Source organism: Erythrolamprus reginae, chromosome 5 (assembly GCF_031021105.1).
Source record: "Erythrolamprus reginae isolate rEryReg1 chromosome 5, rEryReg1.hap1, whole genome shotgun sequence".
NCBI lineage: Eukaryota > Metazoa > Chordata > Lepidosauria > Squamata > Dipsadidae > Erythrolamprus > Erythrolamprus reginae.
Genome location: NC_091954.1, coordinates 45767357 through 45793564, shown reverse-complemented (window position 1 = coordinate 45793564; position 26208 = coordinate 45767357). Strand labels below are relative to the sequence as shown.

Below are 26208 nucleotides of genomic sequence, written 5' to 3'. Positions count from 1 at the left end.
GGAAGCAAGGGGAATAAATAACTTCCTGGAAGTAATAAGACTACATTCTAAGTGCTCCCATCTCAACATACTTTTGACTTTCAGTAATGGGGGGGGGGGGGGGGAATGCAGTATCACTGTTTTACGCTAAGAAACATGATAAATTATAAGTGCATTTCCATTGTATATCAGTCACTATCTGACTCTTATTAAAAGTTATATAGTTTCCCTAACACAAATGATTCAGTACAACTATTTGTACAATATGTTCCATCTAAAAATACCAGTCAAAATTATGTGGTTTAGTGGCCTAAATGAGAAAACTCAACATTAAGATGTTGATGATTGTTGCATAAAGATTAGAATCATTATAGAAATCCTCATCTATCTTTTAATCTGTTAGTTGTACGGAACATTTTATTATGCAAAAAACTAAGGAAAAATATATCATTGTACCCATATCGCATCTCAGACATCAACACCCTTGACAATGTCCAAAGATACTTCACCAGAAGAGCCCTTCACTTCTCCACTCGAAACAGAATACCCTACGACAGTGATTTTCAACCTTTTTTGAGCCGCGGCACATTTTTTACATTTACAAAACCATGGGGCACATTGAGTGTGTGTGTGTGGGGGGGGGTTAGGGTTAGGGTTTTTTTACATTTACAAAACCATGGGGCACATTGAGTGTGTGTGTGGGGGGGGGCTAAAAAAGTTTGGACAAAAAAATTCTCTCTCTCTCTTCCTCCGTTTCGCTCTATTTCTCTCTCCCTCCCTCTTTCTCTCCCTCCCTCTTTTTCTCTCTCTCTCCATCCCTCTTTCTTTCTCCCTTCTTTCCTCTTTTTTGCTCTTTCTCTCTCCCTCCCTACCTCCCTCTATGTCTTTCTCTCTCCCACCTTCCCTCCCTCTCTCTCTCTCTCTGTCTCTTGCTTTCTTTCTCTCTTGCTCTCTCTTGCTTTCTTTCTCTATTGTTCTCTTTCTCTCTCTCTTGCTTTCTTTCTCTCTCTCTTGCTTTCTTTCTCTCTATTTCTTTCTCTCTTGTTTTCTTTCTCTCTCTCTTGCTTGCTTTCTCTCTCTCTTGCTCTTTCTTTCTCTCTCTCTCTTTCTTTCCCTCTCTTGTTTTCTTTCTCTCTCTCTCTCTCTTGCTTGCTTTCTCTCTCTCTTGCTCTTTCTTTCTCTCTTTCTCTCTCTCGCTTTCTTTCCCTCTCTTGTTTTCTTTCTCTCTCTGAGGTTCACGGCACACCTGACCATGTCTCGCGGCACACTAGTGTGCCACGGCACACTGGTTGAAAAACACTGCCCTACGAGACTAGACTTTCAATCCTGGGCCTAGAAAGCCTAGAACTAAGACGCCTTAAACAAGATCTAAGTATTGCCCACAAGGTCATATGCTGCAACGTCCTGCCTGTTGGCAATTACTTCAGCTTCAACCACAACAACACAAGAGCACACAACAGATTTAAACTTAATATTAACTGCTCCAAACGTGACTGTAAAAAATATGACTTCAGTAACCGAGTTGTCGAAGCGTGGAACTCATTACCGGACTCCATAGTGTCATCCCCAAACCCCCAACAATTTACCCTTAGGTTATCTATGGTTGACCTATCCAGATTCCTAAGAGGTCAGTAAGGGGCGAGTCCAAGTGCACTAGAGTGCCTTCCGTCCCCTGTCCTATTGCTCTCCTATATCTCCTATACCTTTCTTCTATTCTTATATCTCTTCTTCTATTCTTTCATTGATATGTTCTATTACTATATCTTCTTTTCTATTCTTTCTTAGATATATTTTATGATGAGTATCTCCTCTATAACCTTCATCATGTATTTTACTATGTGTTGTATTGGAGAAAATAAATAAATAAAAATAATAAAATCTTTGGAAAAGGACACACCAAGGTCCTTTTATTAATGGTATTTTATTAATTTGGCTGAGTAATGCTGTCTTGAGAAAAAAAATTCTTATCACTATGACCTTATGGTGTACATATCGGAAAACACTAATCACAATGTTGACAGCTTATAAATTTATGTTTTCTATCTTATATCCAATAGCTACAATCTAAGATCAAATTGGTTTTTATTGTATTTCTTGGCAAATGTAGTATGTAATTTGACCTACTAGATATTGCTGAATTACAACTCTATTAGCCATCATGACCAGTAGTAAGTGATGCTAAGAACTATAGTTTAGCAGTATGTTGTGGACCACTGTTTTTAATTTTTAGTGTAAAATATATTTCAAATTTGTCTAACATTCTCTTTTTCTTCCCAATCAGATCAGCCCATTGAGACCACAAAGACCAAAGAGCCAAGTTATTAATGTTATGGGAAGTGAAAAACGGTTATCTGTTTCCCCATTGCCACCTCCTCAAATTATTCCTCCACCAATCACTCCAAGAACCAAGCTTTCTTTCACTTTACAGCCCAGTAAGTCTAAAAAACATTTTATGCCTAGATATATTATTTTAATAAATGAATGTTTAGAAATATGACCATCAGGGACACAGTCATATTGACCTTGGGTTGAAAATAAATAATTGTATCATGCCTCTGCTTTGAGAGATGCCACAATTGTCTCCCTGCTCCTATTTAATATCTACACAAAGCCTCCAGGAGTGGTCATCTATTTGCATCAGATTATGTATCATCCTGTTGTATATCTCTGCTCAGGCCATGCTGCCAAAGTTCTTTCCCACTACCTAGAGGCTGTGCAATTCTGGATGGGAAAGACGCTTCAGTTGAATCCTACCAAGACTGGGGGGCTATGAGATTTAGCACTCTAAATCTAGCAACCTGTTACTGTTAATTCTGCCTGGATAGCATTTCCATATTTAGCGTTGGTATGAAATTTGGGAGTCTTCCCACGCTCATGGCTAGGAAGCAAATGGCAACCGTAGCCAGGAGGTATTTTGCATAAATCCATCTTATGTGCCAGGTTTATCCATTCCTCGTTTGGGTGTTACCATTCACAGTCATTCGTGTTTTAAATACTTCACAGTTGTATTGTTGCAATGCACTCTACATAGGGCTAAAAAGCTTTTAGAACTTTACCTTCACCACTTTCAAAAATTCAGCAGGGCATGAAGTTGGGGTGCACCATATATATCCAGGTAAAAGTAAAGGTAAAGTTTTCCCCTTTAGATTTGTGTCCAACTCTAGGGGGTGGTGTTCATCTCTGTTTCTTAGCTGAAGGAGCCAGCATTTCCATGGTCATGTGACCAGCATGACTATATGCTAAGGCACATGGAATGCTGTTGTCTTTCCACTGAAGTGGTACCTACTTATCTACTCACATTTGTATGTTTTCAAATTTCAGTTTGTATTGCTAGATGGGCAAGTAATGGGAGCTCACCCCATTGTGTGGCACTTGGGTCTTGAACCTGGTCTGCCAGTTTTCCAGCTCATTGTCTTTACCCACTGAGTCATGGCACCCTCCACACCAGTGACAGGCCCCACCCAGTATGGATGGGATCAGTAATCTCTTAGCGGTTTTTGATGGGTTCTGGAGGCTGGCCCAGCCGCGTGTGTGTCTGACATGTATGTGCACAACTCTGTGTGAGATTTTGCTTTGTACATGTGCCCGAAGCGAAATCTCATGTGAGAATGCTTGCATGGGTGAGATTTCAACAATTTTGCCCTCTTTTTGCTTCTGCACATACAGAAGAAAGGGCAAAATTGCTGAGATCTCACCTGCCCGAATGTCGTCATGCAAGATTTCACTTTGGGTGCTGAGGTGCTGCAAAGTCTCTGAGGGGAACGATGTCTTCAGAGGAACTTAGAGCACCCACAGCCAGGCGGGTCACTCACGAATGCCAATCCTAGAAAGAAGACATTTCTCTCTGGGTGATGTGACACAGTATTGAGCTGTGCACCTCCTTTTATTGGGGGCATATGCAAATAGGAATGATTACATGTACGTGTCAAGTGATATACAAACATCCAATAACGTAAGTCTAAAACATGACACAACTTTCAAGTCCTTCTTATCTCCATATGGCACGTAACCAATTTCCACTGAGCAAATGTCTCTCATGGCCAGTTTCCTGGGACCCTTTGTTCTATAACACAGCTATCTCCTGTTTACCATAAGCAAGGTCTTTTATCACAGCCTTCATCCTGTTTACCCCAGGCAATGCAAATTGCATCCCTTGATCACACAGTTCTCATCCTGTTGATGCATTCTTGTTATCCGAGGAGAGTTGTTGAACCGTTTTATGGCCAGTCATTTCCTTAAGCAGATTTCACCAGAAGTACAGACTCAGCTATGTGATTTTACGTGTAGTCCTGTCCTGGCTAATTGGAATCAGAGTGTATAAGGCATATATGCTAGAAGTACAGATATATAAATCCTATCCTAACATTTATGCTACATCGGTCAGCTACAGGGTGCATGTGAAGAAGCGAAATCTCACACAGAGGCATGCACATATATGTTCACCACACGTGCGCCCGTACTGGCCTCAGGAACCATACCAGGAGCAAAAAGTAAGTGGAGCCCTTTTCTGCTCCAAACTCAAGAGAGCTTTTATTGTGTGGGCAATTCGAAGTGCTGGCCACACATGGCATGGTTACTCCCATCTACAGTAGCTTTATCTCATTCCACTATAACTGTCAGGGTGGGTATGCTCTGGCTCCCTTTTGTGAAACAATGTGGCTTGGTAAAACTTTCTGTCGGGACACTTTTCCTATGAAACAGCTTCAACTGGAGATAGGGATGTCCTTTAATTTTTCACCATTCTTCCAGGCACTGTGGTAGGGATGTTAGCGGAGATCTTTATGTATGTTTGGTTTTAATGCTTTACGGAATTTTTAAGGATGGCCTTGTCTATATTTTTGACTGTCCAAGTTTCTTGATTAACACATATTGCTGTATATACAGTATTTGCTTAATGTTGTTGTTAGTCGAAAAGTTGTGTCTGACCCATCATGACCCCATGACAACATTCTCCAGGCTTTCCTGTCCTCTACCGTCCTATTTAAGCTAAGTCTATTTAAGCTGATGCCTGCCGCTTAGAAACCAGTAAATAAATGTTTATTAGAGAGGAAGTAAGAATATATGGGAAACAGAATCTTTTTCAGGTTTATGATCTATTAACCGTTATCTTAAAAGGGACAGATAATTTGTAGCCTAAGAGTCTGATTTCAGGTAGCCTTATTTCATGCAAATGGAAGGAGCTTAAATAGAGAAATGGAAGGAAGGGGGAAAAGTCCTTTTCATGTGATCAGTTTTAATTTTTAACAAGGAAAAAAGTGAGAATAGCAAAAATAAGCACAGGAACTAAGGCAGGAAATCTTCAGTAGGTGATCACTTCTGACAAGAGCAATCTATTCTCTGGAAGTAGAATAGCTCAGTAGAGAAGATGGAGGGGGGGCAGGGAGGAGGAGAGGGAAGTGGGTCTGGGGAAAAGGAGGAGATTGTAGTAAAAGGTATAATAGAAGTAAGTTAGTAAAACAGATTTTGTCCACTTTTTCCTGGCATTAGCCATTACCAGGATTTGGGGCTTAAAATTACTGTGCAAAAATACAGATTTCCTATGTCTTCCGAGAAATTAGAGAAGATAATTTGACCACTGTAAAGCAGTAAAACAACTTCATGAAGAATTTAGTAATTAGTATATTACAATTTCTTAAAGAAGTTAGCATTTACTAAATAGATTGATAATTTTTTTAAATGCTTTACTTCATGTATAGTTTGTTTTTGTTCCTTTTCTGATATGGAGATTTAAGATTTTTTTTTTGTACCAAATAAAGGCTCTATTTTTTTTATTAATAAGCAAGAATGAAGGAGCCAAGTCATGGTACTCTCATTACTGAGCTATAGGAACATAAAAACAGACCCAGTTGCAAGGATTATTTTGAGTGTGTGAAAAGTTGCAATTTCCAAAAGAAAGAAAATTGAAGAATAAAATATATATCAGGAAGATTAGAAAGTTAGTTTTAAAATTGCCCCATTTGGGGGGAAATGATAGTGTTTGATAGCCTTGAGCCACCTGGAGATTGTGTGGCAACAGTATACGGAACTCAATTCCCAGTTGGTCTAAACTATAAAAGTTAGAATTGCAGAATAGACTACAATTTCCAGAATCCCCTGGTAGCACAGACTAAGCTGAGATAAATTGTTTGCTTATTGGATATGGAATCCACTTCCAGGTACCCTTGGAACCAGTTAAGTGTGCTTTCCTCATCTGAGGACTGAGATTTCATCTCTTTGGCAGGCTTTAATGGACTGTCTACTTCTCACAATCAGTTCCTGTCTTTTAATACTGCAGAAAGGCAGTTGTATGCAAGAATGAAGCTTTAAAAGGTTTGAGATGAATGTATTTCATGTGAACGAACCTAAAATCTGATAGACTGCTTCTCGATTGTGCAAGTTCCCAACACAAATTCAGGAAGTTTATTTTTATTACTTTTCTGAGGTAGAAAATAAAAATGAAATAGTAGACAGGTAAAATACATTTCTCCCTCTTTAACTACATATATCTGATCCCCTTTCCAAGAAGTTCATGGCTGTGTATGTGATTCTTTTCTATCCCTGTTTCTTCTTTCTAACTAGGCTAAAAGACTATTGTAATAGAATTTGAAGTTGGATTTTTAACATCTTTAGGGCCTCATTTACAAAAACCTGTATCGCACATTTCATATTGTATGTAACAGAATATTGCCTTATTTGGAATTAAGGATTTGAACAAACTTCTGGCAATTTTAACTAGAATATATCTGCAATAATATAGTAATCAATGACGGTGAATCATGACTGTTTTTCATGCTTGTATTTGTTGCAGCATACCCATGGTTATATGATCACAATTTAGCCACTGTCCCGGGTCATAATTCAATGGAGAAGTTGGATTCACTTAATAACAGTATTACTAACTTAACAACTTCAGTTTATTCACTTAACAACCGTGGCAAGAAAGGTGTTAAAATGGAGCAAAACTCACTTTTCAACTGTCTTGCTGAGAGCTCAATCTTGGTTGTGAATTGAGGCCTATTTGTAGCTATTTACTCATTTAACATTACAGTCATTTTCTAACATTTTAGTAAAATTATATAGTTACAAATTTAATTCTTTAAATTGTTTGTGGGAAGAGTCCTTTTAAATTGTGTTTAGGGTGAAAAAATTAAAATACTGAATCATTTGTTTACCAAGGAATAATGGGCAAAAAAGTGTAAGAAGTGGTTATTCCTTCCTTATAGATAGTAGTATTCATAATAATAATAATAATAATAATACATAAAAGCATGTATAGACCACTTCTCATACATTGATCAAGATTCAATCATTGATATTGTAAATGAATATCTAGAAACAGGGCCACCATCAGGAATTTTGGGGCCCCATACAGCCTAAGTGCCTGCCCCCCCCCCGCCATTTTAAAACTATTTTAAGTCGCCAAGCCACTCCATCCCCCGGGGATCATTTCCCTCTTCACGCCAAGCGAGGCGGTCCCATAGGCCAGTGTTTCCCAACCTTGGCAACTTGAAGATATCTGGACTTTAACTCCCAGAATTCCCCAGCCAGCGAATGCTGGCTGGGGAATTCTGGGAGTTGAAGTCCAGATATCTTCAAGTTGTCAAGGTTGGGAAGCACTGCCATAGGCTATTTCAGGAACTGGGTTAAGCCGATTGTGTGGACTCGTCCAGGAGAAAGAAAGAAGCGGGAGTGACAAAGGAAAGAAAGATCATCCTGGCATCGGTCAGGCGGAGTGAGGCTTATTTACGGCTCCTTGGCACTTCTCCCTTCTTGTTGACAAAACCATGTGCTTTCTAGCGAGGGGAGAGGGGAGGGGGATCCCATACCCAGCAGCCACCGGCGAGGAGCTGGAAAGTACGAGGGGAGAGAAAAAGCAGGGTACCAGCAGTCGGGCGGGTGTCTTGAGGGGGCACTCCCATCTGGAAGGAAGGGAAGAAAGGCGAGGGCGAGCTATGAAGGAAGGAGGGAGGGTGGAAGGAAGGAAGGAAGGAAGGAAGGAATGGTAAAAGGGGCGATCAAGAGAGGAATGGGTGAATGAATGGACGGAGGGTGGGAAGGAAGGAAGGAAAGAGGGAAGGGACAGGAACAGAGGAAGGGTGCAAAGAAAGCAAGGAAAGGTGTGAAAGGGGAGAGTAAGAGAGGAAGGAGTGAAAGAAGGGAGTGAGGGAGGAAAGAAGGGAGGAAGGAGAAGGAAAGCAAGAAATGGAGGGAGGGAGGGAAGGAAAGAAAGGAAGAAAGAAAGAAAGAAAGAAAGAAAGAAAGAAAGAAAGAAAGAAAGAAAGAAAGGGGGAAGGGACAGGAACAGAGTAAGGAAGGAAGGAAACTTATGAAAGGGGAGAGTAAGATAGGAAGGACTGAAGGAAGGGAGGGAAGAAGGTAGGAAGGAGAAAGAAAAGAAGAAATAGAGGAAGGGAAGGTAAAAGAGAGAAAGAAAAAGAGCAAGAAAGAGAAAGAAAGAGAATGAAAGAAATAAAAAGAGAGAGGGGGAATGAAAGAAATGGAAGGAGGGAAGGAAGGAGAGAAAGAAAGAGGAAGAAGGAAAGCAAGAGAAAGAAAAAAGAATGAAAGAGCAAGAGAGAAATAGAGAAAGAAAGAAAAAGAAATGAAAGAAAGAAAGAAGGAAAGAAAGAGGAAAGAAAGAGAATGAAAGAGAAATAAAAAGAGAGGGGGAATGAAAGAAATGGAAAGAGGGAAGGAAGGAGAGAAAGCAAGAGAAAGAAAGAAAGCAAGATAAAGAAAAAAGAATGAAAGAGCAAGAGAGAAATAGAGAAAGAAAGAAAAAGAAACGAAAGAAATTGTGATTTTGACTATGCCGGCTCCTTCCCTCCCCCACTCCCCACAAACCACCTACCCCTCTACCGCAAGAGGGAAGCGCCCGAGGCGCCGGGTTCTTCCCTTTGTCCCTCGCCCGCATCCTTGCCGCGGTGACTCACCAGGAGAAGGCTGGAGACCCACGCGGCTCCTCGGGGGGCCTTGCGGAAGGCGGCGGCGAAAGCCCCCATGGCCGGTGCTGGGTGCGAGGAAGGATGCTTTCTGCGCGGGCGAAGGCCATTATGAAGCCATGGAGGCTGAGAGCTGAGAAGGGTGCGCCTTGCCCACCCTCGCCGGAAGAGCTGCCCATCTAGCAGTCCCGCGGCCCCATTGCCCGGCAGGAGATGATGGGCAAGGGATGCCTCGGGGTAGGAGGGCAGGGTGGGAAGGGAAGGAGGGGGCTGGCGGGGGTTTAGGAAAGGGGAGCCCACGCGGGGCTCCGGGGCCAGCCTTGCAGCTCCTCGGCAGGAGGAGCCGAAAGCCACCGGGAGAGGACTGGGCTCAGCAGGAGAAGCGGCCGGCTTCCCATAGCGATGGAGAGCTTGGCTTCCGGAGGGCCGAGCTCCTTCCACGCCTGCCATCGGGGCTCCCTGCCTATCTGCCGGCCTTCCTGCCTTCTTTCCTTGCGGGGGTGGGAAGAAGGTGCGGGCCGTGGTCGGAGAAGCTCCGCAGAGGCAGAGTTCGTCGCAATTGGAGTTGGAGAGTTTTTGGCGGGCCCCAGGCCCCCCCATTATTCAATTTGGCCGGGCCCGTGACGCCACTCCCAGTAGTACCGGTCTATCGGCGGCCCTGTCTAGAAATTCCCATCTCAGATGATGCATTTTTGTTATCAAAGGATCATTTGCAATATAGATGCTCCTCATTTTTCCACCAGATGAGATACAAATGCTGTATTAACCAACTCTGTCAAAGAAGAAACAAAGGGACGCAATATTAACTTTGATTAAGAATGATTTTTTGGAGAGGGGGCAAAGATGAGTAATGGATAACTCTGCAGTATCAAACATCATTTATGGAAAGCTGATTAGTCCCCCATCTGTGTGATCATTCCACAGGAGTCTTGACATTTCTGGCTATTATGAATGTGGTAAAGCAACCATAACAAATATAGTTTCAAGTGCACTGTTTATTTCTGCTGAATGTAACCTTGAATTTATGTATGAAGTGGTCTTTCATTTTCGCATCTTTCTGGTCCCCACCAAATTATAATGCTTACACATTATAATACTTGTCACAATCAAGGACATATATTACAATTTCTAACATGTTCTGAGCAAAAAATAGAGATTAACTTGATTAGCAATTACATATTATGATAAAATGGCTCTTTCTTGATGCTATTGAATGTTTCTTGTTGCTACTCTTTCATTTTTCAAAGAAGAGGGGTTGGGAGGAATGTGTGAAAATAAAAAAAGTTTCTTCTTATTTCATAATATTATAGATTAGTTGTGAATGTGAATAATCTATTGAGTTACCTTATTGCAGCAGAGGCGGAATAACAATGCGGACACAGAGCTGGATTTAAAACTGGGTCATTTTTATTAATTAAATTATAATTAATTTAATTCAACCTAACATGGACCCGCAGAGGTCAACTGAAATACTTCCGGGGCGGAAATGACGTCATAAAAACTTCCGGGGCAACATTGGGCGTAGCTCCATGCTGATCCAGGTGAAGGGGCCGCGCCCTCACCTGGATCCCAGCCATGCCATGCATGTGGGAGGTCTCGCCATCCAATCCCTGAAAGGGAATTGAAATGGGAGAGACCCAAAGGCAGGTTCTCCCCAATTGCTCAGATCGATTTAAAGGCACCATGAACCCTTGGAGAGAGTCTGCCAATCATCCCCAAAGATGCCCAACGGAGAACACGCAGTTGCTAAACACCTCCCAATTTCTGCCCCTAACCTGCCACGGAGGGGGGGTCAGATCTCTATCTTGATGCTATTGAATGTTTCTTGTTTCTACTCTTTCATTTTTCAAAGAAGAGGTGTTGGGAGGAATGTGTGAAGATAAAAAGGTTTCTTCTTATTTCATAATATTATAGATTAGTTGTGAATGTGAATAATCTGTTGAGTTACCTTATTATTATAAGGTATATTATTATTATTTTCAGATTCAGAACTAAATGGCATGAATAATTTGGAAATGATGGACATTCCTCCACCATTACCTCTGAAAGGCGGCATGGCAGATTACGGAAATGTCATGGAGAGCCATGAATCTATTAGCCCTGCCACTTCCCCCCGTGTACCTCAAAGGGTAAGTACCGTTGCTAGAAGTAAGTCTACATAATATTTATTGGCTTGGTGAAATATTACTTTTATAGGGTAATACACAGAAACAAATTAAAGATCAATCTTAAAGCCAGCAATTTTGTCATATATTTTGTTTTTGAAACATGCAATTTTGTCAAAATAATTGAGTGAAAATATTGCTGTTTGTAATTAGAAGCTATTCATTATATTCTGACACATAGGCACAGTTAACATTTTTTCCATGTTAGACCAAAGCATGCAAACAAGCTGAATTGTCAGCCTCAAAATATTTTGATGGTAAAATTATTATATCTGACAGATAATAAAACATGATAAATATGAGTAATATCAGTATACTAATATAGTGGAGAACAGTGTATATGGGTGTTCCTTACATCCATTTGTCAACAAAATGGAGCTTGTAGAACTACGGTTATCCATCTTTCTTTCCTCCTGAAGCTTCCAGAGTGCCTGAAAATATGGTGAGATGATTTGTGACAATGTAAGGAAATGCCATCTGGAAACAATTGCAAGGAAAATTATTTCACAATACAAAATCCAGAGTGCCTCCATTAATTTAGCTGCTGGAAAGAGACTTGGCACCCAAAACATCCACTTTCCTTGTTTCTAGCAGGGGAAGGTAAAAGGGCTCCTGTCCTTCCAGTTCCATGAATCTATAGAGACTCGAGAGCTGACAACCAATGACCAAGTTCTCCTGATTCTTCTTTCCAGGGAGGGAAGTTGGTTTTTTTTTTTGTGCTGAGGTTTATTTCCCTTCAAAATTCTGCTGTTACTCAGCTCAGCAAAAGAAATGGGAGAAAGACGCAGTCACCTGTCCTTCCTATTCTGCCCTAGCTACAGACCAATAAGAACATAGCACACATGAAGTTTGTTCAAACCTATGTTTAATCAATTAATGACCACTAATAATCTTGCTTAAGAGTTGACATATACAAGTCCAAGTTAACACAGTCTTTTCTTGAAAAAACAGCTATTAATTAAACGGCATAAACAGCTAGCATAAAATGATAAAGTCATAAATTAAGTTTAAGCAATTAGTTCTATATATCTCAAGAAGCTTACAAGGATTGACAAAATGCCTAGAAGGAGGCACTTGAATGCACAAACATTGTTTCCTGCATAGATTTTACTGTCATCGTCATCCCATAAATAGGTTAGGGGAGTGGCCAATTAGCCCCAAGCCTTACACCCAAGGAGACCTCTTCCTGAGGAACCATTCCTGCCTTTTGGCAGCTCTTTGTGCCCATGCATTAAGAATAAGCTCCTTCTCATCTTCCTCATCACTTATATGAGGTGCTGGAGGTTGAAGGCTTTGGCTGAACATCTGCTGAACTTCTGCTTCTGGTACCAAGTCCTTGCCAGTCTCCTCATTGCCCAACTCGGGTGCCAGCTGCACAGGTTGCTGGCACTTCACCACATTGATCTCTTCTCAGGAGGGATCCGCTACCAGCTGCAGAGGCTGCTGGCGGGCCACAATACTTCCCTCTTGCCACTCTGAGCCCTTCCGAGCCTCAAAGCTCCACACATCACACCAACCCGCACTCAAGTCTCGCTGGGCAGCTCTGTCCCCACTGCAGTCGCACAGGAAAATTATCTGGTGCTGTGCAGTTCCAGGATGGTAGAGATGCCAGGCAAGAGCACAACCTACCCTTTGGAACCCAAGGCACAGCAGATATTCTTACCCTCACCAGTGTCAGCCTTACCTTCTGCTGCTGCTAATATAGGATTGAGTCTGAGAGCAGTGGCAGGTGGCCAAAGGTCCCGAGGAAACAGACCACACCAGGCCCAAAAGACAGGAAATGGCAATATGCACACCACATCTCTCACAGTCCTCTTCTAATGCGGACTCACATTCTATTGCATGTACAGTCCCAGGAGCATTTGACTCATGTTTTTTAGTATCCTTCCCCTTGAGTGGGATGGGAATGGAGATTTTACAATATCCTTCCCCTGCCATGGCCACCGAGCCATACCATGCCACACCCACAGAACCAGGAATAAAATTTGAATTCCATCACTGGATCACATGACTCTTGAATACTGCAACTATCATAATATGAATCAGTTGTCAAGAGGATAATGTAAATCATGTGATCATGGAGGTGCTGCAACAACCATAAGAGTGAAAAGTGGTCGTAAGTCACTTTTTTCAGTGTTGTTTTAACTTTGAACGGTTACTAAATGAACTGTTGTAAGCCGAGAGCTGATTTTTTTAAACTAACAAAGAAAGGAAAATTGTGTAATTCTACCCTCAGATCAAAGGGATAATTATGCAGCATGCAGCTAGTTTAAAAAAATAAATTGTTGTTTAGATCTGTCCCTCCTGTTTTCCCTCTTACACAAGTTTTTCTGTATACGTTTGGAATGCAGTAAGACAGTATTTAATTTACAGCCTTCTGTCTCCAATGTTTTAGTTAAATATTTTTTCTGCCAAAGTAAAGCTGCTGTTTTTGACAGTGTCCAAACTCTTGCCTGCATAGTTATTTATCCTCCTCCCCCTTTGTGATTCTATTATATATTCTGACCGATTCAAGGTTGACACAGCCTTCCATCCTTCTGAGTTTGGTAAGATGAGGACCCAGATTATTGGGGGCAATATGCTGACTGTAAACTGCTTCGAGAGGACTGTAAAGGATTGTGAAGCGGCATATATTGCTGTTGCTATCCTGTGCTATTTAACATCTATATAAACTTCCTGGAGAAGATCATTTGGAGCTTTAAAATGAGCACTTCATTGCGGCCTCTCCACAGCACTAGACCCCGTAGAGCTCCATGGTTCAACGAGGAGCTCCGGGAGTTGAAACGCCAGAAGAGACGTCTAGAGAAGCGATGGAGGAAGAGTAAGTCCGAATCCGATCAAACACTTGCGAGAGCTTATATTAAGACTTACAAAGTGGCGCTCAAGGCGGCAAGATGCGTGTATCATGCCTCCTTGATTGCATCAGCGGACTCCCGCCCAGCCGCTCTGTTTAGGGTGACCCGCTCCCTTCTTAACCCTGGGGAAGTTGGGGAGCCCTTACAGAGTAGTGCCGAGGATTTTAACACGTTTCTCACTGATAAAATCACTTGGATCCGGGCAGACCTCGACTCCAATTGGATAACAGAGTCGACTGACAACGAGTCAGTCAAGATGACTGGGGCCCGTACTTGTCCACCTATCTGGGAAGAGTTTGATCTGGTGATACTAGATGAAGTGGACAAGGCCATTGGAGCTGTGAGTTCCGCCACCTGCTTACTGGATCCGTGTCCCTCCTGGCTGCTCTCAGCCAGCAGGGAGGTCACACAAAGCTGGGTCCAGGAGATTGTCAATGCTTCTTTTAGGAGGGGGTCCTTTCCGGATCCCTACAAGGAGGCACTTGTGTGCTTCCTCCTCAAAAAGCCTTCCCTGGACCCAGCCATTCTTAACAACTATCAGCCAGTCTCCAACCTTCCCTTTATGGGGAAGGTTGTTGAGAAGGTGGTGGCACTCCACTCCAGTGGTCCTTTGAAGAAGCCGATTATCTAGGCCCTCAACAGTCAGGATTCAGGCCTGACTACAGCATGGAAACTGCTTTGGTCGCGTTGATGGATGATCTCTGGCGGGCCTGGGACAGGGGTTTATCCTCTGTCCTGGTGCTTTTTGACCTCTCAGCAGCTTTCGATACCATCGACCATGGTATCCTTCTGCGCTGGCTGGAGAGGTTGGGAGTGGTAGGCACTGTTCTTCAGTGGTTCTCCTCTTACCTCTATGGTCGGTCGCAGTGGGTGTTAGTGGGGGGTCAGAGGTCGACTTCAATGTTACTCCCTTGTGGGGTGCCTCAGAGGTCGGTCCTCTCCCCCCTGCTTTTCAATATCTACATGAAACTGCTGGGTGGGATCATCCAGGAGCATGGGGTGAGGTATCATCAGTATGCTGATGATACCCAGCTGTACATCTCCACCCCATGTCCAGTCAACGAAGCAGTGGAAGTGATGTGCCAGTGCCTGGAGGCTGTTATGGTCTGGTTGTGTGTCAACAGGCTCAAACTCAACCCGGATAAGATGGAATGGCTGTGGGTTCTGCCTCACAGGGACAATTCCATTTGTCCGTCCATAACCCGGGGAGGGGGAATTATTGACCCCCTCAGAGGGGTCCACAACTTGGGCATCCTCCTCGATCCACAGCTCACATTAGAGAACCATCTTTCAGCTGTGGCGAGGGGGACGTTTGCCCAGGTTTGCCTGGTGCACCAGTTGCGGCCCTATCTGGACTGGGATTCACTGCTCACAGTCACTCATGCCCTCATCACCTTGAGGTTCAATTACTGTAATTCTCTCTACATGGGGCTGCTTTTGAAAAGTATTCGGAAACTTCAGATCGTGCAGAATGCAGCTGCGAGAGCAATCATGGGCTTTCCTAGGTATGCCCATGTTACACCAACACTCCGTAGTCTGCATTGATTGCCGATCAGTTTCCAGTCACAATTCGAAGTGTTGGTTATGACATCGAACCAGAATATCTCCGGGACCGCCTTCTGCCGCACAAATCCCAGCGACCGGTTAGGTCCCACAGAGTTGGACTTCTCTAGGTCCTGTCGACTAAACAATGTCGTTTGGCGAGACCCAGGGGAAGAGCCTTCTCTTTGGCGGCCCCGACCCTCTGGAACCAGCTCCCCCCGGAGATTAGAACTGCCCCCACCCTCCTTGCCTGTTTGTTCAGTCAAATAATATTTTCTCCCGTGGCTTCTGATCTTTCCCTCAACTAACCTCAGATTGTCCTTGTGTTCACTTTCCTATTAAAGGACCCTTGCCCTTGTGTTCACTTTCCTATTAAAAACACTTCTCTCCTGAACCTTATTTAACCCTTTAACATATTTAAATGTTTCGATCCTGTCCCCCCTTTCCCTAAACTCCTTAATAACCACCTCTGCCATCAGGCATGGGGGAATTGAGACATCTCCCCCAGGCCTATACAGCTTATGCATGGTATGTTTGTGTGTATGTTTGCTTTTAATAATGGGGTTTTTACTGTTTTTTAAATTATTAGATTTGTTGTACATTGCTTTATTGTTGCTGTGAGCCACCCCAAGTCTATGGGGAGGGGCAGCACACAAATCTAATAAACAAACAAACAAATAAATAAATAAATAAATAAACAAACTTCAGTGTAATGCTGATATACGGATCCAAGACTATAAGGATATCAAATCCTGCCTTATAGCAATAATGGACCAGATGAGGAAGAACAAAGAACGAAGTAAAAATCACATCCAAGCCCCCAAAAGGGTGTGTTGATTAAACAGAATATAGGATTGAAGTGAAACCTGTTAAGGAGTGTGCAGAACCTTTGAGCTATCAAGGACATGCACAGAAGAAAATTTGGGATTCCAGCAGATTATCCAGGCGATATGAGTAATTATTCAGTCATACAAGATAGATACATTATATAAAATAGTGGTTTACTTTAGAAATAGCACAGTCAAATTAAACAGTCTAATCATACACATTCAAATCAGTCAATATCTCTCAATACAATAATAATGTTACAAGCCTGTCTTTGTCTTACATATCAGACATACATTACAGCTTACAAATACATCAAACTATCATCACACACACAGAGCTTACTACAGCAGTCACAGTGAATCAGCAGAAAGAGAGAATCATGCTTTCTGGCTCCCTCTTATGGCAATTTGCAACACTATCTCTTAAAGCTATAGTACTTCAATACATACAAACATTCATTATTGGCATGTTTATATATTGCAAACTCAACTGTCTTGTACATAATACGAACAAAACCTATTGTAAAGAAGGTTGCACTGCAACAGAAAGAGAAAGTTCTTAATTTATGTATGCTTTTTGGTTCCCAGCTGTTACTGGATTTGCAAATGGACACCTTGGCAAGGAATGTGTTTGCACACAATTATTATTGGTATGCCAGATACATTTCCTTTCTGAGCTGTTTAAATTGTGACAATTATTTTCCAGCCCAGTAGCCCATGACTTTTACATGGGCTACCTTGAAAACTGGCCAGAAATGATAATGAAAATGTAAGTGACCAGACCACTGATCAAAGCAAGAAACTGAACTCATATGATGCCTGTAGTAAAAGCCGCCTAGAGTCCTTAGGGAGATCGGCAGCATAGAAATTGAAGAAATAAATAAATAAATAAAAGGTCTGCATTAGGTACCACTTCCGTGCTGAAAATAATGTAAACTGTTAAATTAGTCCTTAAAGCCCTAAGCAGCTCATGACTTCTTTATGATATCTTTACATTATAACTGGAAGGACATCTTTAAAAACATGGGATAGACTTATAATAGGATATAAAAGATGAAGAAGTGTGATCCAGTGAGTTAGAACATTTCTTGCTACAAGTTGTGGAACAGCCCATGAATAATTCATGTAAAATATACAGATTAAACTCAGAAAATTAAAGAAAGAAGTTCTGCCAGTAAGATATCATTTGGAAACATGCAGCTATAATTTAAGTTCAATGAAAGGAATGGATTGACTAGGCTTACCTTGTGCAAGGTAAGGAGGTATGGATTATGATAAGAGATAGTGTGCAAGCAAGGACATATGAGAAATATTGCCAATATTTTTGAGTGGAAAAAGATCCACGAGGCTTTTAGAACAAGTTGTAATGATCACCATAGAAAGCTGGAAGATGAAAGCTCTGGTTAAGAAGAAGGATATGTGCTTTATAATGCCAAGCAAGATAGACTGGGAAAGATATTTCAGTTAAGATTTTCAACAAAGAAAGAATATAGATGATGATTGAAGATAAAGATGATGGTGATGGTTATGAAGAACATCATCATCATCATCTCAGACATTACCTTAATAATAGTGTTGCGCGAACCAAACCTGCAAAGTTCGGGTTCGTGCCGCACTTTGCAATGTTCAGCATGCCGAACCCAAATCCGAACTTTTTAAAAAGTTCAGGTAAAGTTGGGGTTCAGGTTCGACCGAACACCATGAAACGCCACCGCCTGGGAGGAGAGTGGAAAATCCCATTGTGGGATTTCCCACCTCCTTTTGCTTACGGTGCTGCAAGCAAAAGGAGGTCGGAAATCCCACGAAGGGATTCTGGGGGCGGGGCTTTGACATCACGGAGACTACTTCCTGGCCATCCGAAATGGGGAGGAAGGAGTCTCCGTGACATCAAAGCCCCGCCCCCGGAATCCCTTCATGGGATTTCCCACCTCCTTTTGCTTGCAGCACTGCTGCAGCATCCTTTTCTGTAAAAATAAAAGGAAGCAAAAGGAGGTCGGGAATTCCCCACCTCCTTGTTTATTTTTTCAGAAAAGGATGCTGCAGCAGCTTGCTGCAATCAAAGGTTTGGGTTTGGTTTCAGGTTCGGCGAAATCACCTGAACTTCATGTTGGGTTCGCCCAACACTACTTAATAGCTCTTAGGTTGTTGATTAGAACTTGAACTGTTAAGTTAACCAGTCCCAGACTGTGAATCGAATCAAAGTTTAAATCTTAAATAAGAATAGGTAGACAAAAATGCCAAACCCAGTTGAACATCTGGCTGACTAGGCAATGATTAGTAGTAGTAGTAGTAGTAGTAGTAGTAGTAGTAATGAGGAGGAGGAGGAGGAGGCAGATTTCAGAAAAGGCAAATGGATAAGATAGCTAACAAAAAGTAGGTAATGGAAAAAGAGAGTACAAGATGGAGATTTATCTTTGCTTTATTGAGTATAATAAGATCCTTGACATATTGTAGCCAAGATCATGTCAGAATGTGTGTCATACAATCACTAATAAATGTGTCAGAACACCTAATTATTTTTCTGCAGAATCCTTTCAGTTAAAAAAAAGCTGGTGCAAAAATTGAAACTAGGAAACAGAGAGGTTCATAATAAGGAAGGCAATCAGATAAAGATGGATATTGCCCCAACGTATTTGATTAGAGAAAAGGCATTATCTACATTTATTGCTGACTAGAATCTGCTTAAGGATTTTATGTGCAAAAATGAAAAAAAAATGAACTTATGACTTATTGTTTTGATGATTAAACAGGATAGGTTGTAGAAAAATGTAATAGAATACATCTTTAGAGAGAGGTCAAATTTGTTTGTACTTACGGTAGCTATGAAGAATATTTGAAGCTACTTTTTTGTTTCTTTTCTATTTCTTTTCTTTTTCCTTCTCGTGCATTTTTAAAATTACTTTCTTTTTTTCTTTTATACTTTCTATTCATTTATATTAACTTCTTATTGAAGCTAATATTGAAAGGTATTAACAAGAAATGTAAATATTTCTAATAGTCAAATATTATTAAAATTGAAAACTATGATAGATGGAATCAAAATGGAGGGAATAGCATCATTTTATCAATCAAAAGTAAATAAGATTAAAACTACATTAAAACTATCCAAAGTGAAAAATTCAGGTGAATGTTAAATGTGAAATAGACAAAGTTAACATCCAACTGCAAGCTTCCTACATTTACAGCTAATGGTGAAAAAAATGAAGTTAGGTTAATTTTCTTGATCTCTAGAATAAAGATGGCCAATATACTACAGAAGTTAAGAAATTAATCTTAGAGAGCAATGACAAACCTGGATAATTGTTTTTTCCCCATGTAAAAAGGTAAAGCTTTGAAAGATGGATACACAGAATGAGAGAAAGTAAATAGATGCCACTGAATTATGGGTTTAGAGACAGTAAAGAGTTCCGATCAATCTTGGACCAAATAGAGAGTGGCAGCTTCCTTGAGGCAATAAAGATCAAGCTACAACTCACATACTTCGGACATGTGATGAGAATGGATGATGAAGTAGAAAAAAAATATGGTTGGCAAGACTAAGAAGACTTGAAAAATAGAAGGACAATTTCATTGAGGGCCACATATGGCCTCAGGGAAGCAGGGGGCATGCCCAGGTTGGGGCATAAGTACGTGAAAACGTCTACGACGACTGGAGGGATTGGGAGTGAGAGGCACCATTTTATGGTTGTTCTCCTCCTATCGCTCCAGTTGTTTGCAGTCAGTGTTAGTGGGGGGGGCAGAGGTCCACCCCGCCCAGCCTCTCCTTTGTGGGGTGCCTCAGGGGTCTGTCCTCTCCCCCCACTATTTAATATCTACATGAAGCCGCTAGGCGAGATCATCCGATCTCCATGCCAATTCAGTGAAGTGGTGGGTGTGATGTGCCGGTGCCTGGAAGCTGTAAGGATCTGGATGGGGGCCAACAGGCTCAGGCTCAACCCAGACAAAACTGAGTGGCTGTGGGTATTTCCTCTTAAGGACTCCTCGATCTGTCTGTCCATTGTTCTGGGGGGGGGAGACATTGTCCCCCTCAGATAGGGTCCCCAGCTCCTGGACCCACAACTGAATCTTGACCATCATCTTTCAGCTGTGGCCGGGGGGACCTTTGCCCAGGTTCGCCTGGTTCACCAGTTGCGGCCCTATTTGGACCAGGAGGCTCTGCACACAGTCACTCAGGCCCTCATCACCCTCTGTCTCATTTATTGCAATGCGCTTTACAAGGGGCTACCCTTGAAAAGTGTTTGGAGACTGCAAATAGTCCAGAATGCAGCCGCGAGAGCTACAATGGGTATGCCTCAGTATACCCATATAACACCTATGCTCCGCAAGCTGCACTGGCTTCCTATTAGTCTCCTGGCACAATGCAAGGTGTTGGTTATTACCTATAAATCCCTATATTGTTCAGGGCCAGACTATCTACAGGACCACCTCTTTCCACACGCCTCCCAGAAACCAATAAGAACACACAGAGTTGGCCATCTCCAAGTGCCATTGACTAAGCAATGCAGGTTGGAGGGCCCTCTCTGTGGCTGCTCCAGCTCTATGGAACCAGCTAACACCCCCCCCTCCCCGACATCCGTACTGCTCCCATCCTACTGGCCTCCCATAAGGCCACGAAAACCTTTGCTCTGCCGGCAGGCCTAGGGGCCATGAATTGTATATCTTTCATGGCCAAGCTGTATGAATGGTGCATATGTATGTGATTATGTCTTTTTATAATAAATGGGGTTTATCATGGGGTTAGTTTTAGATATTATATTCTACTTCTCTTATTACTTTGTATCTTTTGTATTTGTATTATCATTTTGTAAGCTGCCCTGAGCCCTTCGGGATTGGGCAGCGTAGAAGTCGAATGAATGAATGAATGAATGAATGAATGAATGAATGAATGAATGAATGAATGAATGAATTTGTTTTTTTAAAGAAAACAGAGTTCGGTACCCTTTGGGCCGAATCTGGCCCCTGGGCCTTGAGTTTGATACCTCTGGGTTAGGAAGATAGAATTAAAGCTATTACTGAATATCCTTAGTAGAGCTATACGTTGTCACTGAAATCAGGTTGAGACATCACATGCTTGTCCATGAAGAAAACAGAGGTTGAACCTGACTCATTGATAACTAAATGACAGTATGGTGTCCCATATAGTTAACCAGTCTCAAACTGATTTTTTTTTAGGCTGCCTTATTTTTTTTTTAAAAACTCTTTAAAAAGACAAATTTTCAACAATTTTTTTAAAAAAGAAAAAACACAAAACAAACAAAACATTGAAAAAAGTGTATTAAAATATATATATACACATACAAAACTGCCTAGTTGAATACTGATTAATACATTACTACAATATCAGTAGCGGGTTGCTACCAGTATAGTATAGGATGCCACACCGGTAGCAATAGCTGTGCTGTGTGCGCAGTTTCAGTTATCTTGCTTGCACTCGCGCACACCCCAGCATGTTTTTGCTTCTGTGCATGCACAGGAAGCAAAATATTGTGCGGAGACACGGACATGAGAGAGATTTTGGTGATTTTTTTGCTTCTGCGCATGCTCAAAAGAAAAAAAAAGCCAAAATCGTGCATGCGTGCATGTCCCCTCATTTGATTTTGCTTGCTATGCATGCGCAGAAGAAAAATATGCTGGGATGCATATGCACGCATACAAGATAACCAAAGGTGCGCACACAGTAGCAGCGGTAATAGGAATCCGCCTCTGTATAGTATTGGTTTCCTGCAAAACAAGCTCGGAAAACATTTATTAAAATGTTTTAAACTACTAATTTTTGACTTGTCATCCATATTAATAACTATATTAATAATTATGTTAATGACAACACAGTTAATGGGAAGAACAATAATAATAAAAAGGGCAGTGTTAGAGTTTCAAAACCCTCTGTTAACAAATTCTTATTGTAATCAATTTGTAGAAAATTTACCATGGCATCTTACCTATCCCAAATCATTCCAAGAATAATTTGTCCTGGATCAAATATTTATGTTTGTGTCTTAATACCATCTCTTATCATTGCTGTCTAATTAAATATAATAAATTCAGTCTCCACAGTGGCTGTATCTTCCCAACAACGTCAAGAAGAAAGTGATTTCTGATTAAATGTGACAAATCCATTTCCCATTTCAGTTCTCCTAGGAAATACCAGTTTCTCGCTTCTCCATTCATACAGGCCTCTGCTAGTGTAAAAAGATGTAGGCTTGAACTTCAGAGAGAGGTATACAATCAACTCAGTTGGTTTTGCATCTGTACAGTCCATATCTCTTTCCAGACTTTCCAATGTGTCTGCAGCTTTCAAATCACAGTCCTTTTGTAAATCTGATTTATCCATATCTTTCATCAACTTTATAGACCTTTTAAAGAAGAAATATATTCCCCCCGGAAGCAGAGTAAAGACGCTGAGACATATTGTGGATTAAATAAGGATCATTTTATTAAATTAGCATAAATTTAAATAAATTTGAATATGTAAATTTAAATTCAAACTTAACTAAGGACCTGCAGAGGCCAAAACTAACGGGGCGGAAATTCCTACCAAAAACTTCCTTGGCAACATTGGGCAAAAACTCCTTGCTGAACCAGGTGAAGGTAGCCACCTTCACCTGGATCCAAGCCATGCCCCTTCGTCATGTGGGAGGAGTTCACCCTCCAATCCCCGTGGGAAATTGGATCCGGTGATTCCCATGGACATTCTCTCTCCAATCCCCGAAGTTGTTCCAACCTCTAGTTCCTGGAGAGAGGCAGTCCATCACCCTTTAAGGATGCCCAAAGGAGCATGCGCAGTTGCTTCTAATTGCCCATTTCTGACCCTAACCTGCCAAACCCCAATGACCAAAGGGAGGCCTATGCTAACAACTAAGTGCGCCACACCCCCTAACCAATCCAGTCCGTACCGTCAGTGTGGAATAGGCGAAAAAACGACCGCCTCTAAAGGGGAGGCTGCAAAAAATTCCTATTCGGCCCCGAGGCGACCTCCTTAGGACACACTGTTAATAGCGGAGGGTGGGCGGGTGTTCACTTTCGGGAGCCAGGAAAGCAAGGAGGAGGTCCTATTTGGATCGCCCTTAAATAGGGCGATCTAGGACCTCCTCCTGTGACCACTAGATGGCGCACCTCACTTGGCGCGCAGCCAGAAGCCGAATTTCCGGGTTCCAAGAAACCCGGAAATTCGAAGCTTAGTGAGCTGCCGGCAGCGCCCCCTTGCTCCGTGGGGAATTTTGACCAGCGTTTTAATCCACTGGTCGTGCATTAGTAGTAGAACTAATGAAGACAAAAACATTATATGGTAACTGTACCCCAGTTCTATTATTTTCATACTAAACATATAATATAATCATGTCCAGTAAGTTGAAAACTATACACATTCATACATCTTATCTGGTCATAGTATCTAGTATTATAGCTTATGTCTCTTTGTTTCTCTTTGTCTGGCTACTCACTGTTAGATTAGCTCTGCAATCTCTCTGTATTGTAGTTATGTATATCAGCTAAAATATAAGTTAAGGCTTGATATCTTTGGTTGCTGATTATGACAAAGACAACTGGTAAGAAAGATTCTGTACTTGGTAATATTTGGATTGTTATTCTGACATTATGTGTATGACTTTTAGACTGTTTATCTGAATATGTTAGTTCTCAAAGTAAATTTTAATTCAAGTTGGTGTATCTGTTTGCCGGAGTATGTATTCACAACTCCAGTATTTCAATATAAACTTTTCTGCATGTGTACAACCTTGGTAAACAAGGGTTTCTCTTCTCATATATTAACAAATACATTTTTATCAAAATAGGAAAGCATTTATGACTATTGTAAAAAAAGAGGAATGAAATACCTCCACAGTATATCAAATTTGTATATGGCAAATATCTTCATTAATCTGAAATTTGACATGTCTTGGGGCACAAATAGACCCTACAGGACAAACTAGATCAATGGGTATTTATAGGTATGGTAACATTAGAAAGTATTAAGTAAATTTTGAAGCTTAATGGTAGCTAAGCCACCATTATTTCTTATTTCATCTTTTTCTGTTATTTTAATTTGATTTGGAGAGTGGTAGTGATGTTTTATTATAGGAATTGTTTTTATGTTTTTTTCTGTGTATGTTTATAAAAAGTTCTGGTTATAAATAAATAATAACACCGGCAAAGGGAAGTTTCTTTAATTATGAACATAAATTAACAGAATTCAAATAAATAAAGGCAAAATGAAACAGAAAGGTTTAATTTACTGTTTGCATTCAGTTCTTCTATACTATCTTATGAATATTGTCTCAAATGTTTAATGTTCAATAGTGCTATGAGAATTACTGTTTACATTATCATACAGTGTAATCAACTGTGTGTGTATTCAAAATATTGTATAATTTATGAAAAAGAGAATTAGCCCTATATTAGGCCTGGAAAGGAAATTATAAAATAAGGTGCATGTGCATAAGGATAAACAAGTGTGTATCCTTTATGCCAGAAATAGAGGAAGAGAAAATTAAGGAACTACAATTTGTTTTTAAACAGTGATTTTAATTTCATGGCTATAATATTCCAATGCAAACCCCAGATTTTTTTTTTTAATTCATGAAGAAAAAAATCCCTTTCCTTTATATCTCACCCATTTCTGTCAAGGCAAATTCAAGAGAGACAAGGGCAGATTTTTTTTTAAAATAGAGAGAGGTGATTGGAGACAAAATGCTTCCATGTTCCAGATTTTAAATAAGACTTCTATTTTTCCCGAAGGTCACATGATGTGGTCTTAATTTCTGGTAGATCATATCATTAATTCAGTCACTCTCTTAAAAACCTACCATTGTTGAAACCTAACACAATCCTTATTTAATGAAAGTATAAAATATACATAGAGTCCCCGGCCGTCTTTATTTAGACTTGGAAATGAAATAAATCTGTGTTTTCCATTTCTACTAAATGGGATTAGTTCATAACATAACTATTGATAGCAATTTGCTGGTGTCATCTACAGTAGCTTGGAAGTTACATTTAAAAAAAAAATATTTTGATTGTCCTTTACAAGCAATTTAAAATTATGAAATTTAAATTGATCCAAAAAGGCCAAACTATTAATAGGAATATAGGAATATAAAATAGATACAGAAAAGAAAGCATTAAAAGGTTTTTCATTTACAGATAAAAATGTAATTGCTACCAATGATATTGCCTATGATTAACTTTCACTAGTACAGGTTTACAAGCCAGAAGCTGCTTATAAACACTACCCAGTCTGAGACTTTTGCTGAATAACAATAATGCACTTTCACCTATATAGAAACAAATTTTGAAATAGACCCAGGGACAAAGCAGGGTCAGACTCATTTAATATTTGGAAGGGAAGTTATTAAGAAATACCAGAATCTTAGATTAAACTTGGAAGTCGACAAAATATCTTGAAAGAAGACAGCAACCAACTTTCGTACTGTTGCCAAGACAACTACACGGATGTGTTAATTAAGTCACTAGGGGTAAGCTCAATTGGAAGGAACCTTTCAGTTTTCCAGAAGATTTGGATCTGTATTTCAAGAATATTGTGATTGGCAGTCAAACTTTTCTGCAGGAACTAATAGCTTTCATTATAAAGAGGTAGACAGAAACTAGAGGAACATTCCGCGTGTTTATAGAAGTAGAAAGAAGATGGGAAGAAGTTGCAACTACTATCGATCTAAGAGTTCAGTTTCAAAACAGCTTATATTCTACCACTCTGCCAGCAAAGCATTACTTGCAGTCCTATCTATTAAATTTTAATTTTAATACTATTAAATTAATAGTATTAAAATACAAACTTAGATATTTTAGTATCCTTTTTCTTGGAGGTCTGTAAGGGGTGTGCATAAGTGCACCTTTGAGCCTACCATCTCTGTCCTAATGTCTTTTTATCTTTTCTATCTCTACTTTATACTTATATTATGTTAAA

The 26208-nt window shown here is 40.7% G+C and overlaps 1 protein-coding gene across 4 annotated transcripts in view; it reads left to right on the top strand.

The window, feature by feature from the left end:
* The window catches only part of DOCK1 (dedicator of cytokinesis 1), a 466948-nt gene that overhangs the window by 430988 nt on the left and 9752 nt on the right, over positions 1 to 26208 (top strand). For all 4 annotated transcript variants that reach the window (XM_070752482.1, XM_070752481.1, XM_070752480.1 and 1 more), the window contains exons 50-51: positions 2261 to 2411; positions 10884 to 11029. In XM_070752482.1, the coding sequence (XP_070608583.1) occupies positions 2261 to 2411; positions 10884 to 11029 (297 nt within the window). The remainder of the gene's footprint in view (positions 1 to 2260; positions 2412 to 10883; positions 11030 to 26208) is intronic.